The 13,994-nt window shown below is 43.4% G+C and overlaps 1 protein-coding gene across 2 annotated transcripts; it reads left to right on the top strand.

Annotated features, from left to right (window-relative positions):
• The first annotated feature begins 5,920 nt into the window (after nt 1-5,920).
• Nucleotides 5,921-12,411, top strand: LOC127573051 (parvalbumin, thymic-like). 2 transcript variants are annotated; one of them, XM_052020847.1, is made up of 5 exons: nt 5,921-5,988; nt 7,554-7,621; nt 7,706-7,838; nt 11,578-11,687; nt 12,202-12,411. In XM_052020847.1, exons 2-5 carry the CDS (start codon nt 7,561-7,563, stop codon nt 12,225-12,227), a joined length of 330 nt encoding a protein of 109 aa, XP_051876807.1. In that variant the 5' UTR covers nt 5,921-5,988; nt 7,554-7,560; the 3' UTR covers nt 12,228-12,411. The 2 variants fall into 2 exon arrangements, with proteins under 2 accessions (XP_051876807.1, XP_051876806.1); XM_052020846.1 differs by having other exon boundaries at nt 5,950-5,988; nt 7,551-7,621.
• Nucleotides 12,412-13,994: the final 1,583 nt, after the last annotated feature.

Below are 13,994 nucleotides of genomic sequence, written 5' to 3'. Positions count from 1 at the left end.
GACCAAATTCCTGATTCAGTCCTTCCCCTCCCCCACACACATCCATGTAGGTGAAAGCACCATATGTGAGCAGGAATGAGTTTGTGCACCTTGCAGCTGACTGGAGCAGAATCCAACAAACCCGGCCTATTTCACCTTGTGCACCACTGGGAAAATAATCAAACACTTACGTAAGTCATTGCCAGACCGATACATCTGGCCCCAGTTGTATGAACACAGTGCCAATGGATTATTGGTATTTATCTCTTTTAAGAGTTTTAAATTGTAGATTTCAACCTCTCTCCTACGGCAAATATATCAACAAGACTCAGATGCTTACATTCTAATCTGTTTTGTCACAAGGTTAATATGATCAAGATGATCATGAAAATTATTGAAAATAAATATTCCCTTGGGGAGTGTTGAATATTACACTGCAGTTTTGCAAATGCAAAGTATCTGCTCTCTCTCCTTCTCTCTCTCTCTCCCCCTATCTCCCTCTCTCTCTCCCTTTCTCTCTGTGAATGTCTCTTTCTCTCTACCCATCTATCTACCTTTTTCTCTCCCTCTCTTTCTCTCCCTCCTTTTCTCACTGTGACTCTCTCTCTACCTGTCTCTCTCTACCTATCTCTCTATCTTTACCTATCTCTCTCTCTCTCTCTCTCTCTTTCTGTCATGCTATTTCTCCATTAGGAGGCATGTTCCCTGCTATTTCTGTCTTGTCTCCATTGCCCATGCACCAGTTTCCTTTATATCTGGAATGTTTTATTATGTTCTGTTTCTACAGAATGAGCACACTTTTTAGTCAGTACACAAAATTCAGTGAGAAAGCCACAAGTTAGCCTGACTGGCTCTGCCCTTTGTCTGTGATGTGAGGGAGGAACAAAAGTGTGGCTAGTAAATACTTAAAAATGATCATTTCACTCCAGTAAAATACTGGGCAGAATTAATCGTACAGAAATAAATGTGCTTTGTACCCACATGCACCTGGGATTAGGAAATGTCAGTCATTAGTGGGTGCAAGGTCAAAGGTCATGAAGACAACAGCCCAAATCCAAAACCAGGTTTAATTAGCAGAGGCTGATGGTTGGAACTCTTCCCTCTTGAACATAATGTTAGTCATAGAGTTATATAGTGTAGAAACAGGCCCTTCAGCCCATCATGTCCATGCTGACCATCAAGTGTCCCTCTATACTAGTCCCATCTACGGGTCAAGTGCTGGAATAAATGGGTGTTGGATGATCAGCACAGACATGGTGGGCTGAAGGGCCTGTTTCCGTGTGGTATAAATTCATGACTGCATGGCTAATATTATGCTCACGAGAGAAGTGCTTCTGCTAATTATACCTGGCTTTGGAGGGAGTGATTATAGGCACCAGTTTCCCTTCAACCAGTGTCCCAGTGAACTGAATAACTGGTCAAGTCAAGTCGAGTTTATTGTCATGTGCACAAATATGGTGAGGTACAGGTACAATGAAAAACTTGCTCACAGCAATCACAGGCACATAGGTACAGATAACAACACACAGAGCATATGTTATACATAAATTATACTGGACAGTGAAGAAAAAGATTGTGCAAGACAAGATATTAGTGCAAAAGAAAACACAGGGACAAGTCCACGGTACTGCAAGAGGTGGTCCTTAGTGTTGTGTTGATGAGGTAGGGATAGAGTCGTCCAAGTCAGTTCAAGAACCTGAGGGATGCAGGACTACACATGGGGCTTAAACTAAACAGTGGGGGTGTAGGGGGAAGGAAAATTTGAAAAGGTAGCGAGGTAGAACATTTTACAGGGTAGCAGAATGGATGTTGATAACCAGTGTGTGTCAGAGCATACAGACATAGCAAGGAACTTCCAATCAGGGTCAGAGCAGGGACAGGTAATAAAAAGTTAAAACTGAGAGCTCTTTGTCTGAATACACACACCAGTCATAACAAGATTGATGAACTAATGGTACAAATACAAATCAATGGGTATAATAAGCTCCAGGAAAATAAGTGGTGGGGTGGTAATTGGTAATTGATTTATTATTGTCACATGTACCGAGATATTGTGAAAAGCTTTTGTTTGCGTGGGATTGTTCTGTGTGAGTCAGCATCATCCTAATGGAACATATATCACATGAGGAAAATACATGAAATGTATAAACTTGTAAATAAATCAATTATCAAGGTATGGTTGCAAAGTGATCAAGGTTGGGGATTAAAGTATTCCAGGATACTTAGCCTTTAGGAGAGATAGGCAAAGTAGAAAAGGAGGCAGGCAGGATGGCTGACATTACACAATGGGATAAAAGACGTAGACAGGAAGGGTCTTAGCTCAGAAATTTAAGATGGAGTCAGTTTGGAAGGAGCTCAGAGAAGAAGTGGAGGATTTAGTGGGAGTTGTCTACTGAGCTTACAGAGGTAGAGGTTATGCAAGGTATGGTATAAATCTGGAACTTAGAGGTGGATAAAATAAGGGTAATACAATAATCCTGGGTATCTTCATCTATATGTAGAATGAGATAACCAAATGAGCCAGTAATAGTGTGGTCATTGAACCTTCATGGAGTGTGTCAGAGATGGTTTTCTGGATCAGTGTGTTGAATAGCCAGTGAGCGAACAGGTTATTTTAGATCTGGTAATGTGCAATAAGAAAGAGTTAACTGAATATCTGGTAGCTTTAGGGAATAGTGATCATAATATGATAGCATAATAAAGTAATAGACGATAGGTTTTACGTAAATGAATTAATTCACTCTGGAGTCTTAAATCTGAAAGAAAGCAAATTGCAAAGGCATGAACGCTCAGCAGGGACTGGTTGGGTCTGTATCTATGCTGTATTGCTCTATCAGATGGGCATTGATTATAGACAATTGGAAAGCTACGTTAAAAAATATGATAGTAAACCAGCAATGGCTAACATTTGAATGGCTAACATACATAGCTTACAAGTAATAAAAAGACAGGAAGAATGGTAATCAAGATAAGTTAAAGATAGTATTAGATTAAAGGAAAAGATGTATAATGTTTTCAAAAGGTTTAATGCTGAGGATCGGGAAAATGTTATTCAGCAAAGGAGAATCAAGACATTAATAAGGAAAGAGAAAGTTAAATGATAGATAAGGTGAACAGTGACAGTCTTTTCCCCAGGGTAGGGGAGTCCAAAACTAAGGGGCATTGTCTTAGGGTGAGAGGGGAAAGATTTAAAAGGGACCTGAGGGGCAATATTTTCACACTGAGGGTGGTGAGTATATGGAACGAGCTGTCAGAGGAAGTGGGTGAGGCAGGTACAGAGGTATCATTTAAGAAGCACTTGGATAGGTACATGGAGGGGCAGGGCTTGGAGGGATATGGGCCGAACACAGGAAATTGGGACTAGCTGGGTGGACAACATGGTTGGCATGGAGCAATTGGGCCGAAGGGCCTGTCTCCGTGCTGTGTTGCTCTAAGACTCTATGACTCTAATAACCAAGTGAGGGTCATAAAAAGAAGATTGTAGCAGTTGCTATAGGTACTTAAAAAGGGGAAGATTGGCAAAGGTTAATGTGGGTGCCATACAAAATGAGACAGGAGATGTTACATTGAGGAATACAGAAATGGCAGAGAAATTCAACAAATATTTTGTGTCTGTTTTCACAGAAGGTGGTACAGAAAATCTCCCAGATATAATGGAGGGCCTAGTAAGTGAAGAGCTGGAAGGAATTAGCAAAAATCAGTAGAATTATCAAAAATTAGTAAAAAAAAATCATGTCAGAGAAATTAATGGACCTGATGACTTGTTGTATCATAGGTTCAGGAAGGAGGTAGCAATGGAGATAATAAATGCACTGGTTCTCGTCTTTCAAAATTCCATGGATTGCAGAATATTTCCATAGATTGGAAGGTAGCAAATGTCACTCAATAGTTAAGAAAGGAGGGTAGGAGCTGGTGACTGATCCCATTAGGTCAGCGTCTACTCTCTGCCCACAACTGACCCAGGGGGAAGCCGCCACGCTGGAGAACTTTTGAGAACCCAGGTTCCTACAGCACCAACTGACAAGTATTCCACACTCAACGTGTCATGTCTTGAATTACTCCTACATTGGATCCCAAAATATTGTTCCCTGAATGAAATACATATCCCCACTTATCTGAATCAATATCAAGTTCCAGCGTTTCCCCGGGAAGCCTGTATTAACAATTAATCTGTAGCATTTCAACTGCAAAATATCTGGCCTCTCCCGTCTTGCCTTTCTGCCTCTTATTATTTTGGGACAGCATTTCAACCATTTTATTTCTTACACACCACATCTGCAGTTCTGATTACACCACCTCTGTTCTCTAAAGGAACAGAAAATGCTGGGAACACTCAGCAGGTCAGGCAGCGTCCATGGAAAGGGAAACAATTAAGATTTCATGTTTGGAACTTTTCATCAGATCACGGATCTGAAACGTTAATTGAACGTAAGGAACTCAGGTGTTGCAGAATAGATCCTCTCCCTAAGTCTGTGTAAGTCCATCAACAGGTGAAAGATCCCGGGCTTGAAACATTAGTTGTTTCTCTCTCCACAGATGCTGCCTGAACTGCTGAGAGTTTCCAACATTTTCTGTTTTTATCTCAGATTTCCAGCATCTGCAGGTTTTTGTTTGGAACCAGGTCCAGGTCTAAGATTCTAGGGGCCATTGGATCTCCTGGACATGGGGTTAATCAAGTGTTGGGCAACAAGGTGTCATAGAACATGGAACATAGAACAGTACAGCACAGGAACAGGCCCTTTGGCCCATGATATCTGCACTGAACATGACTGTAAATTAAACTAAATCCCTCCTACCTGCACATGGTCCATATCCCTCCATCCCTGCATATTCATGTGTTTGTTTAAAAGCCTCAGAAACACCACTATTGTATCTGTTTCCGCCACTCCCTCTGGCAGCCCATTCCAGGCACCCACCACACTCTGTGTAATAAACTTGCCCCGCACATCTCCTTTAAACTTTCCCCTCTCACCTTAAATGCATGTCCTCTAGTACTGACATTTCTACTCCAGGAAAAAAGATGCTGTCTGCCCTATCTGTGCCTCTCATAATTTTATAAACTTCCACCAGATCTCCCCTCAGCCTCCGACACTCCGGAGAAAACAACCCAAGTTTGTCCAACCTCTCCTCATAGCCACATGCCCTCGAATCCAGGCAGCATCCTGGTGAACCTCTTCTGCACCCTCTCCAAAGCCTCTACATCCTTCCTGTAATGGGGTGAACAGAACTGCACACAATACTCCAAGTGTGGCCTTACCGAGGTTTTATACAGCTGCAACATGACTTCCTGACTCTTATATTCAATGCCCCAACCGATGAAGGCAAGCACGCCACATACCTTCTTTACCACCCTACCTACTTGTGTGTCCATCAGGAAGAATATTAGGTACTCAAGTCTCACCCAATTCTTGCTTCATTTGTAATTCCCATTTTCCTCAACCAGATTATAAAGAAACAACCTCGCGTCTCTCAATCCCTCACCACCCCCCCCCCCCCAAAAAAAAACTGGGAAGCTGAACTTCAATGGCTTTTACTGGTAGATGAAGTTTTCAAACATCGCCCTGGCATTGAATCAATTTAATCTACCAGCAAAAAAAGTGCATTAGGAAAATGCATGATTTAAAGTTGCCAGTTGCATACTAGACTTGCCAAGTTGGCTCTTGAGTCTGAAATGGATTGTAAAATATTCTGCTTAAAATCTCACCGACCCACCTACAAGCTTTGCAGTATCCCCAAAGAACGCTCACTAATGTAATATTTCACTGAGGAGTGGACTGTCTTTGAAAGGGGCTATATCAGGTGTGTGGGGATATAAATAGCAGGGGATTATTAGCTGGCTGAGAAATTCAATAGCAGGTGAAACTCGCGTATTTGATCCATGCGACGCAACTCAAGTACAGTAAAGAGTCACCTTAATGGACTGCATATAAACCGGGTCTGCCACACACGCACACGCACAGAGGGTAGTCGCTCGCATCTGGTGTAAGGGAGGTCAAAGATACAGCAAAGGTGAGGAACTAGAGGGTCGCAGAATAAATCCACACCCCGAGTCTGTCTGTAACAAAAAAGGAGTTTGCGAAGACTTGAGTGTTAGTTTTGCCTTGTAACAATGTGTGTGTGACTCTGTGTGTGTGTGAGAGAGAGAGAAAGAGAGAGAAAGAGAGAGAGAGAGAGAGAGAGAGAGAGTGTGTCCTGGAATTTAGAGGGTTATGGATGTGTACCTCCATTGTATGTGAAAGTCAGAGCGGTTAGAAGGAACTGATCAACGGGTCTCCCTCCCCAAACCGTCCTTGGGGATGGGGCATCGGGGCTGGTGATGCCATGTAAGGTAATGGCTTTCGAATTAAGCTGAAAAATCTCACGAGGAGGATGTGTTGAAAGGGGGATACTTGTAAACGGCTAGCACGGCACAGAGTGGGCCGATCGGTCTCATTCTCTGCAAGATGCTTACTTATTCATTTTACTTTGGAAATACTATAAGCTCTTCTGAAATCAATGCGCAAAGTTATGACCGGCCGTGTAGAAGGTAGCTGTCCGTTGCAGAATGTTGGTGAGAACTAAGGTGAACGAGAGGGGAGTCTCTGAGGGTGGATTAATGTTGGTCTGTGGGAGAGGGCGGGGGAGGGGGGGAAATCAGAGCGACACTGTGCGTGAGAGGTGAGATGTGCGAGAATAAGGGAAAGCGTGCGAGAGTGTGAGGGAGTGAGGGTGTGAGGACGCGGGAGAGGTTGGAGGGATTGTGTGAAGGTGAGGGTGTGTGAGGGTGTGAGGTGTGTGAGAGAGAAAGGGTATGTGGGGAAGTGGGAAGGTGGGGGAGTGAGACTGTGTGAGACAGACGGAGTGTAAGAGAGAGAGTATGTGAGAGAGAGTGTGTGAGAGTGTAGAGTATGAGAGAGTGTGTGTGAGAGTAAAAGGGTATGTGAGAGTGTGTGTGAGAGTGTAAAGAAGTGTGCGAGAGAGTATGAGAGAGAGTAAAGGAATATGCGAGAGAGAGTGTGTGAGAGAGAGTAAAAAAGTATGAGAGAGAGTGTGTGAGAGAGAGGGTGAAAGAGTGTGAGGTAGAGAGTGTGATAGAGATGGTAAAGAGATATGTGGGAGAGTGTGTGTGAGAGAGAGTAAAAGGGTATGTGTAAGAGAGAGTGTGAAAGAGAGGGTAAAAGGGTATGTGAGAGAGAGTGTGAGAGAGGGTAAAGAAGTGTGTGAGAGAGGGGAAAGAAGTGTGTGAGAGAGGGAGAGAGTGTGAGAGAGGGGAAAGAAGTGTGTGAGAGAGGGAGAGAGTGTGAGAGAGGGGAAAGAAGTGTGTGAGAGAGGGGAAAGAAGTGTGTGAGAGAGGGAGAGAGTGTGAGAGAGGGGAAAGAAGTGTATGAGAGAGGGTAAGGAAGTGTGTGAGAGGGAGAGAGTGTGAGAGAGGGGAAAGAAGTGTGTGAGAGAGGGAGAGAGTGTGAGACAGAAGGTAAAGGGGTTTGTGAGATAGAAAGAGTGTCACGGAGGGAACGGTGTGCAGATGGATGGGGAGGAGAGCCAGTGAGCAGGGGCAATGAGTTCATTCCCTCCTGTGTTTGATTTCCCAGCAGTTGCAGAATGGAAATCACCGACGTTCTGTCTGTTGCTGACATCTCCAGCGCACTGAAGGAATGTCAAGGTAATGCACCCTGTGTGGCTGTACCCGTGTTACTGATCAGAGGCAGGTCACCGCGTTGACACCCATCTCTTTCTTGTTTCACAGCCAACGAGTCCTTCAACTGCAAAAAGTTCTTCCGGACCTGTGGCCTGTCTATAAAAACCGCTGAAGAAGTCAGGAAAGTTTTCCAGGCCATTGACGATGATAACAGTGGTTTCATCGAAGAAGAGGAGTTAAAGTAAGATACCCCCTCTCTGGCTCCCCCTTAACTTCTCTACATTGGATTTTAAACAGCAGGCTGGTGAATTTACTTCCGGGGTCCAATCTGCCACTTCATGTGTGTTAGCCATTGTTCAGTGGGTCACCCTCTCAGTCTCCAGGCCTCTGAGTTCTGGTTTCAGGTTCATAAGGTTCGGGCGGACACTCCAGTGTGGTACTGAAGGAGTGCCACTGTGGCAGGAGTGCTGTGGGCCCCTAAATCGAAGTCCTATTCAGATGTAGGTATGTAAGAGACCCATTGGCATTACATTGAAGAAAGGCAGAGCAGGTCTTCCTGGTACCTTAGGGTCAATGTCTGTGCTTCAGCCAGCATTCATAACTCAGATGGGTATCTCACTGTCAATCATGGGGGCTTGCTCTCTGCATAGAGAGATACAGCACAGAAAGAGGCCCTTTGGCCCACCAAGTATGTGCTAGCCATCAAACACCCGTTTATGCTAATCCTACATAAATCTCAGATGTTTATTCTCCCCGAAGTCTCATCAACTCTTCCCCAGATTCTACCACTCAATAGGGGCAGTTTACAGTGGCCCATTAACCCACCAACCTGCACGTCTTTAGGATGTGGGAGGAAACCGGAGCACCCGGGGGAAACCCACAGGGGAGAACCTTCAAACTCCACACAGACAGCAGCCGAGGTCTGCATTGAACCTGGACCTCTGGCGCTGTGAGGCAGCGGTTTTACTAGCTGCAATGCTGCAAGACCCAAATTGACTGCACGTTACAACAACATTTAAAAGTACTGAAGTGGATATGTTGGTTTGGAATAACATTGCAAGGCGCTATAGAAATGCAAGTTCTTTCCGGTTGCCTTACCTGTTTGCTCTAGTACTTGGCATTACAGTTTCCCCATAGTTCTTCTTATCCATTATTGTACTTGGCTGGTTCTTTGAGCAACTGACTCCACAGCGCTGCTTGAATGGAAACATTATGAAGACCTATCCCTCAGCCTCAGTTTCCTTCACACAGAGTCATAGAGTCATACAGCACGGAAACAGGCCCTTCGGCCCAACTAGCCCATGCTGACCAAGGTGCCTTCTTGAGCTAGTCCCGTTTGCTTGTGTTTGGCCCATATCCCTCTAAACTGTTCCTCCTCATGTATCTGTCTAAATGTCTTTTAAGCGTTGTAATTGTACCCATCTCTACCACTTCCTCTGGCAGCTCGTTCCATATCCCCACTACCCTCTGTGTGAAACATTTGTCCCTCAGGTCCCCTTTAAATCTTTCCCTTAAACCTCTGCCTTTTAGACTCACTTACCCTGGGAAAAAGTCTGTGGCCATCCACCTTATCTATGCCCCTCATGATTTTATAAACCTCTATCATGTCACCCCTCAGCCTGCTTCGCTCCAGGGAAAACAGTCTCAGCCTATCCAGTCTCTGCTTATAACTCAAGCCCTCCAGTCCCAGGAAAATCCTTCTAAACCCTTTCATCACCTTCTCTAGCTTAATGACGTCCTTCCTATAGTATGGCGACTAGAACTTCTGGATGCCGTGTCACCAACGTCCTATACAGATGTAACATGACACCTCAACGCTTGTACTCAGTGCCCTGACCGATGAAGGCGAACGTGCCAAATGCCTTCTTGATCGCCTTGTCTACCTGTGCCACCACTTTCAGGGAGCTATGTATTTGTACTCCTTGGCCACTCTGTTCTACAACGCTCCCTAGAGCCCTACCATTCATTGTGTATGTCCTGCCCTGGTTTAACGTCCTAAAATGCATCACTTTGCATTTGTCTTAGTTGAATTCCCTCAGCCATTCCTTGGCCCACGTTCCCAGTTGATCCAGATCCTGTTGTAACCTTAGACAACCTTCTTCACTGTCCACCACACCACCAATATTGCAAACTTACTAATCATGCCCCCTATATTCTCATCCAAATGGTTAGTATATCTGACAAACAACAGAGGACCCAGCACCGATCCCTGCGGCACACCACAGGTCAGAAGCCTCCCATTTGAAAAACACCCCTCCACCGTCACCCTCTGACTCCTACCACCAGGCCAATTTTGTATCCAATTGGTGAGCTCACCCTGGATCCCATGTGATCTCACCTTCAGGAGCAGCCTACCATGTGAGACCTTGTCAAAAGCCTTGCTAAAGTCCACGTAAACAATCTCTACCACCCTACCCTTGTCAATCCTTTTGATCACCTCTTCGAAAAACTTAATTAAGTTCGTGAAACCCAATTTAACATGCAGATCCTGTCTCTCAGAATCCCCCCCACCCCCCCCAGCAACTTCCCCACGACGTTAAGCTCACCGGCCTGTGGTTCCCTCTTCTAAGTTGTTTATTACTGAAGAATAATTCTGCAGATTGCAGCAGGACCTTCCACCATGTCAGATCCAAAATGGTCCTCCATCACACCATGCTCAAACGATGGGTGTGGGTATTCAAAAGGAGAGACTGGAGACAGAAAATACATCAGCAAGTAACTCCCCTTTCAACCTTTTGTCCTCCCCTCAGCCAACAGCTTTCCAACACAGCTAATGGACAGGAGTGTTCCTTCAATTATTTAGTTGCTTATTTCCAATGATTGGAAACACCAAACTCAACTACATGGTAATCGTGGCCACCTTGGCAGAAATCATCCTGCTCAGCATAGACCTAAATACCCTAGTGGGAAGTATCAGAGGTATCCCTTGGACCCAATGATTGGGACATCACCATGTGCATGAATACATGCAGCCTAGAAACTGGTTCCATCTGAGACTTCTTATTGGCCTATCCACACAACCTACCTTTCCCCAAATGCACCATGGAATTCACCTCAGCTGTAGCTTGTGGTAACAAGTTCTGCTATCTCACCCATCTTTGGGTGAGCGATTCATTGATTCATGGAACATTATAGGACAGAAAGTAGCTCATTGTGTCCGTGACAGTGAAAATTGAACTTTGTTTACTTCATTCCCAGTTCTGGGTTCATTGCTCAGCAGATCATAGCTCTTCAAATATTCGCTGGGAACTTTGAAGGCCTGTGATGCTTTATGCCTCCACCAGCATCTTAGGCAACATTTCAGACTGGTTAGGTAAAATCTCTTCTTCTTAATTAGTCTCCAATTCAGAAACCATTTAATTACATTTGTGCCCTTCGTTACTGACTCCATTACCAAAGAGATCCTTTTTGTTTCCCCTTTCTTGGCCACTTATAATTCAGTCTTCCACATTTAAATCTCCCTTCAGTTCCCTTGTTCCAAAGAAAATAACCCAGTCTGACAATCTCTCCTCACAGCATGACTGCTCTGCTCCTGCATTCTGTGCCTTGGCTCATCAAGGCGACATCAAGTTTGCCTCTTTATACACCTCATCTACCTGTCTTACTATCTTCAACACTCATCCGTATGAATTGGAAATGTAAGAGCGGCAACATTGTTCCACTTAGAAAACATATTGATCTTTGCATAAATTATTATAGATTTGTACAAATAGTTTTATAATGAAGAAAAATCAAAACTAATTAAAACAATTATAATGTTCTCCCTGATTCCATCACTTTAGTACAAATAGTGGTGGAAGTGGTCATTTTATTTTGATTTATCAATAAGAGCAGATATTATAGCCAGCGGAAAGTCATTTATAATCCACTGGTGGTTGCTGGATTGGGTTAGGTACATTGGTGGCAGGGCTGGGATTGAAGGTTATTTTAGTGAAAAGCAAGTTATCCTCATTTGATAAAGCAATGTTTCACTCCCGTAGATATTTCCTGCAAAGATTCTCTGCTGGGGCAAGAGTCCTCAGTGATAATGAGACCAAGGTATTCATGGCTGGAGGCGATAAAGATGGTGATGGGAAACTTGGTGCCGATGGTATGTGGATGAATTATTTATCTTAATTAGTGCTGCAGTATTGATGGGATTTATGGATGTAGGGCTGTACAGAACAGAAACAGGCCCTTTGGCCCATTGAGTCCAGTCTCACCATCAAGCACCCACTCACACTAATTGTAAAATAATCCCATTTTATTCTCCCCACATTCTCATTAACTCCCTCCAGATTCCACTACTCACCCACGCACCGGGGGCAAATTAACCTCCCAACCCAGATGTGGGAGGAAACCAGAGCATCCGGAGGGAACCCATGCAGTCACAAGGAGATCGTGCAAACTCTGCACCTTCAGCACCCGAGGTCGGGATCGAACCTGGGTTGTTGGAGCTGTGAAGACAGCAGTTCTGTCAGTTGTACCACTGTGCCATTTCCCTTCAGTGAAAGTCAAAAATCATGTGTGATTTTCTTTTCTTTGTATTAATGCTATCAAAATGCATGTATTGATAATATTTTAATGAACTGAAGAAAACCCTAAACAATGATGTTATTTTACAGAATTTGTTGACCTGGTACTATCATAGATTCTCCTACGATGGCATTGCTTCCGGCATTTGATTGCAAGTGTACATTGAATACAAAGCTCCTGTTTTTGTGACTGCAGCATGAACAACACCTATCTGTTGTGATGAAGAGATTGTACAAGCACTCAGAGATTCAGATGTAGCCCACTATTTGAGTAATGTGTGCTATAGCCTGCTCTGTAAAGGAAGATTGTCCTTGGAAGATTGTAATCAATAATAAAAAAAAGCTTGCCTTGTATCCAAATGTCTTTTCCTGCATTCATATGTTTCTGCTAAGATTATCCAGATCAAAGCAGAATTTTGGGCATATGGGTAATATTGTTATGATGTTTCAAAGGTTTCAAGTTCTGAAGTTCATTTTTTGCGCCTTCCTGGCAAGATCAGCATTGACTGCTCATCCTGATCACCCTTAGCGATGAGACACCTTCTTGAAGACTCATACTCTTAGACCCACGCTCAACGATTCAGGAACAGCTTCTTCCCCTCCGCCATCAGATTTCTGAACAGTCCATGAACCCATGAACACTACCTCGTTATTCCTTTTGTTTTGCACTATTGATTTATTTTTGTAATTTATAGTACTTTTATGTCTTTGCATTGTACTGCTGCTGCAAAACAACAAATTTCACGTCATATAAGTCGGTGATTCTGATTCTGATTCTGAACCAGATGGTATAACTGAATGTCTCACTTGGCCATTTCAGTGGGCATTGAAGAATCAACCACATGATTCTGGAGTCACGTCTAGGCTAGGCTAGGATGAGATGACAGATTTCCTCCTCATCACTTACATCAATGATGGGTTTTTACTTCAAGCCTTTTTTTTAACTAGTGATGAGCTGTTCCAAATTCAGGATTACCAACTGAATTTAAATTCCACTGCTGCTGTGGTGGGATTTGAAATCAGGTTTCTGGATTGTTAGTCCAGATTTCTGGATTACCTGTGTCTGGTAATTTAACCACTATGCTACCACCATACCCTTATATAATGCTGCCGCTATATTAATTTCCCAGCTTTATCTGTAATAGTCCTTCAGGAGAGAAGTTTGTATGAATGAGAATTTAATTTTAACCCTTTAGCAATAAAAGTACCAGATGACCCCAAATTCATGCAAAAAATTAATGGTTCTTTTTCCCATATTCCACTGAAAATTAATCTTTCAAAAACCCCTCTTTCGCTGCATTTACTGTGTTTCAATAACTTTGAAGTTTTTTTTCATTTATATAGCGATTGGTGTTCATGGCTTCCACAATTTTCCCAATTCCATTTGGATCTCACCCTTCACTGTGAAACTGCTGTCATGAAACACATTACTCTCTGTGCAGACAGATTAAGAGCATTTCTTGTCAACATGAGGCCATTCAACGAACTCATTGTGAGGCATTGGAAAGTCTTTTGCAAAGTTAATTTTTGTTGCTAAACAATCTACTTAAAAAGCAGGGAAACAAACTACAGCAACCTCTCTAAGTAAAACTGGGGTGATTTCTCCAGAAAAATGCAGCAAGCAGAGGATAGCTACATAAGAATACGTGCATAACATCAATCTCAGTGACCCATGATAGTGTGATTGACAGGCAAGTTACCCAATCATCACCATTCTGTCTGGCTAAAATGTTGTCACCAAATGTAGCCTTGTACCAAATACACATCCCTTTTTCAGCCCCTCCTCAATCTCAATATCATCCTAGCCCTTGAATACCCACTTAAATATTGCTCTCATATCTAAGAAGCCAATCAATTGGATTTACATGTAAGACACAAACATT

This window comes from Pristis pectinata, chromosome 8 (assembly GCF_009764475.1).
Source record: "Pristis pectinata isolate sPriPec2 chromosome 8, sPriPec2.1.pri, whole genome shotgun sequence".
Lineage (NCBI taxonomy): Eukaryota > Metazoa > Chordata > Chondrichthyes > Rhinopristiformes > Pristidae > Pristis > Pristis pectinata.
The sequence above is the reverse complement of the archived record's forward strand: the minus strand, read 5'-3'. Positions and strand labels throughout refer to the sequence as shown.

What these genes read in the sequence shown, in the direction of transcription:
- LOC127573051 (XM_052020847.1), top strand. Translation starts at nt 7,561, where the DNA reads ATGGAAATCACCGACGTTCTGTCTGTTGCTGACATCTCCAGCGCACTG. An exon ending in ATCGAAGAAGAGGAGTTAAA is followed by an intron (nt 7,839 to 11,577) that starts GTAAGATACCCC and finishes TCACTCCCGTAG; the next exon opens with ATATTTCCTGCAAAGATTCT. An exon ending in TGGGAAACTTGGTGCCGATG is followed by an intron (nt 11,688 to 12,201) that starts GTATGTGGATGA and finishes GTTATTTTACAG; the next exon opens with AATTTGTTGACCTGGTACTA.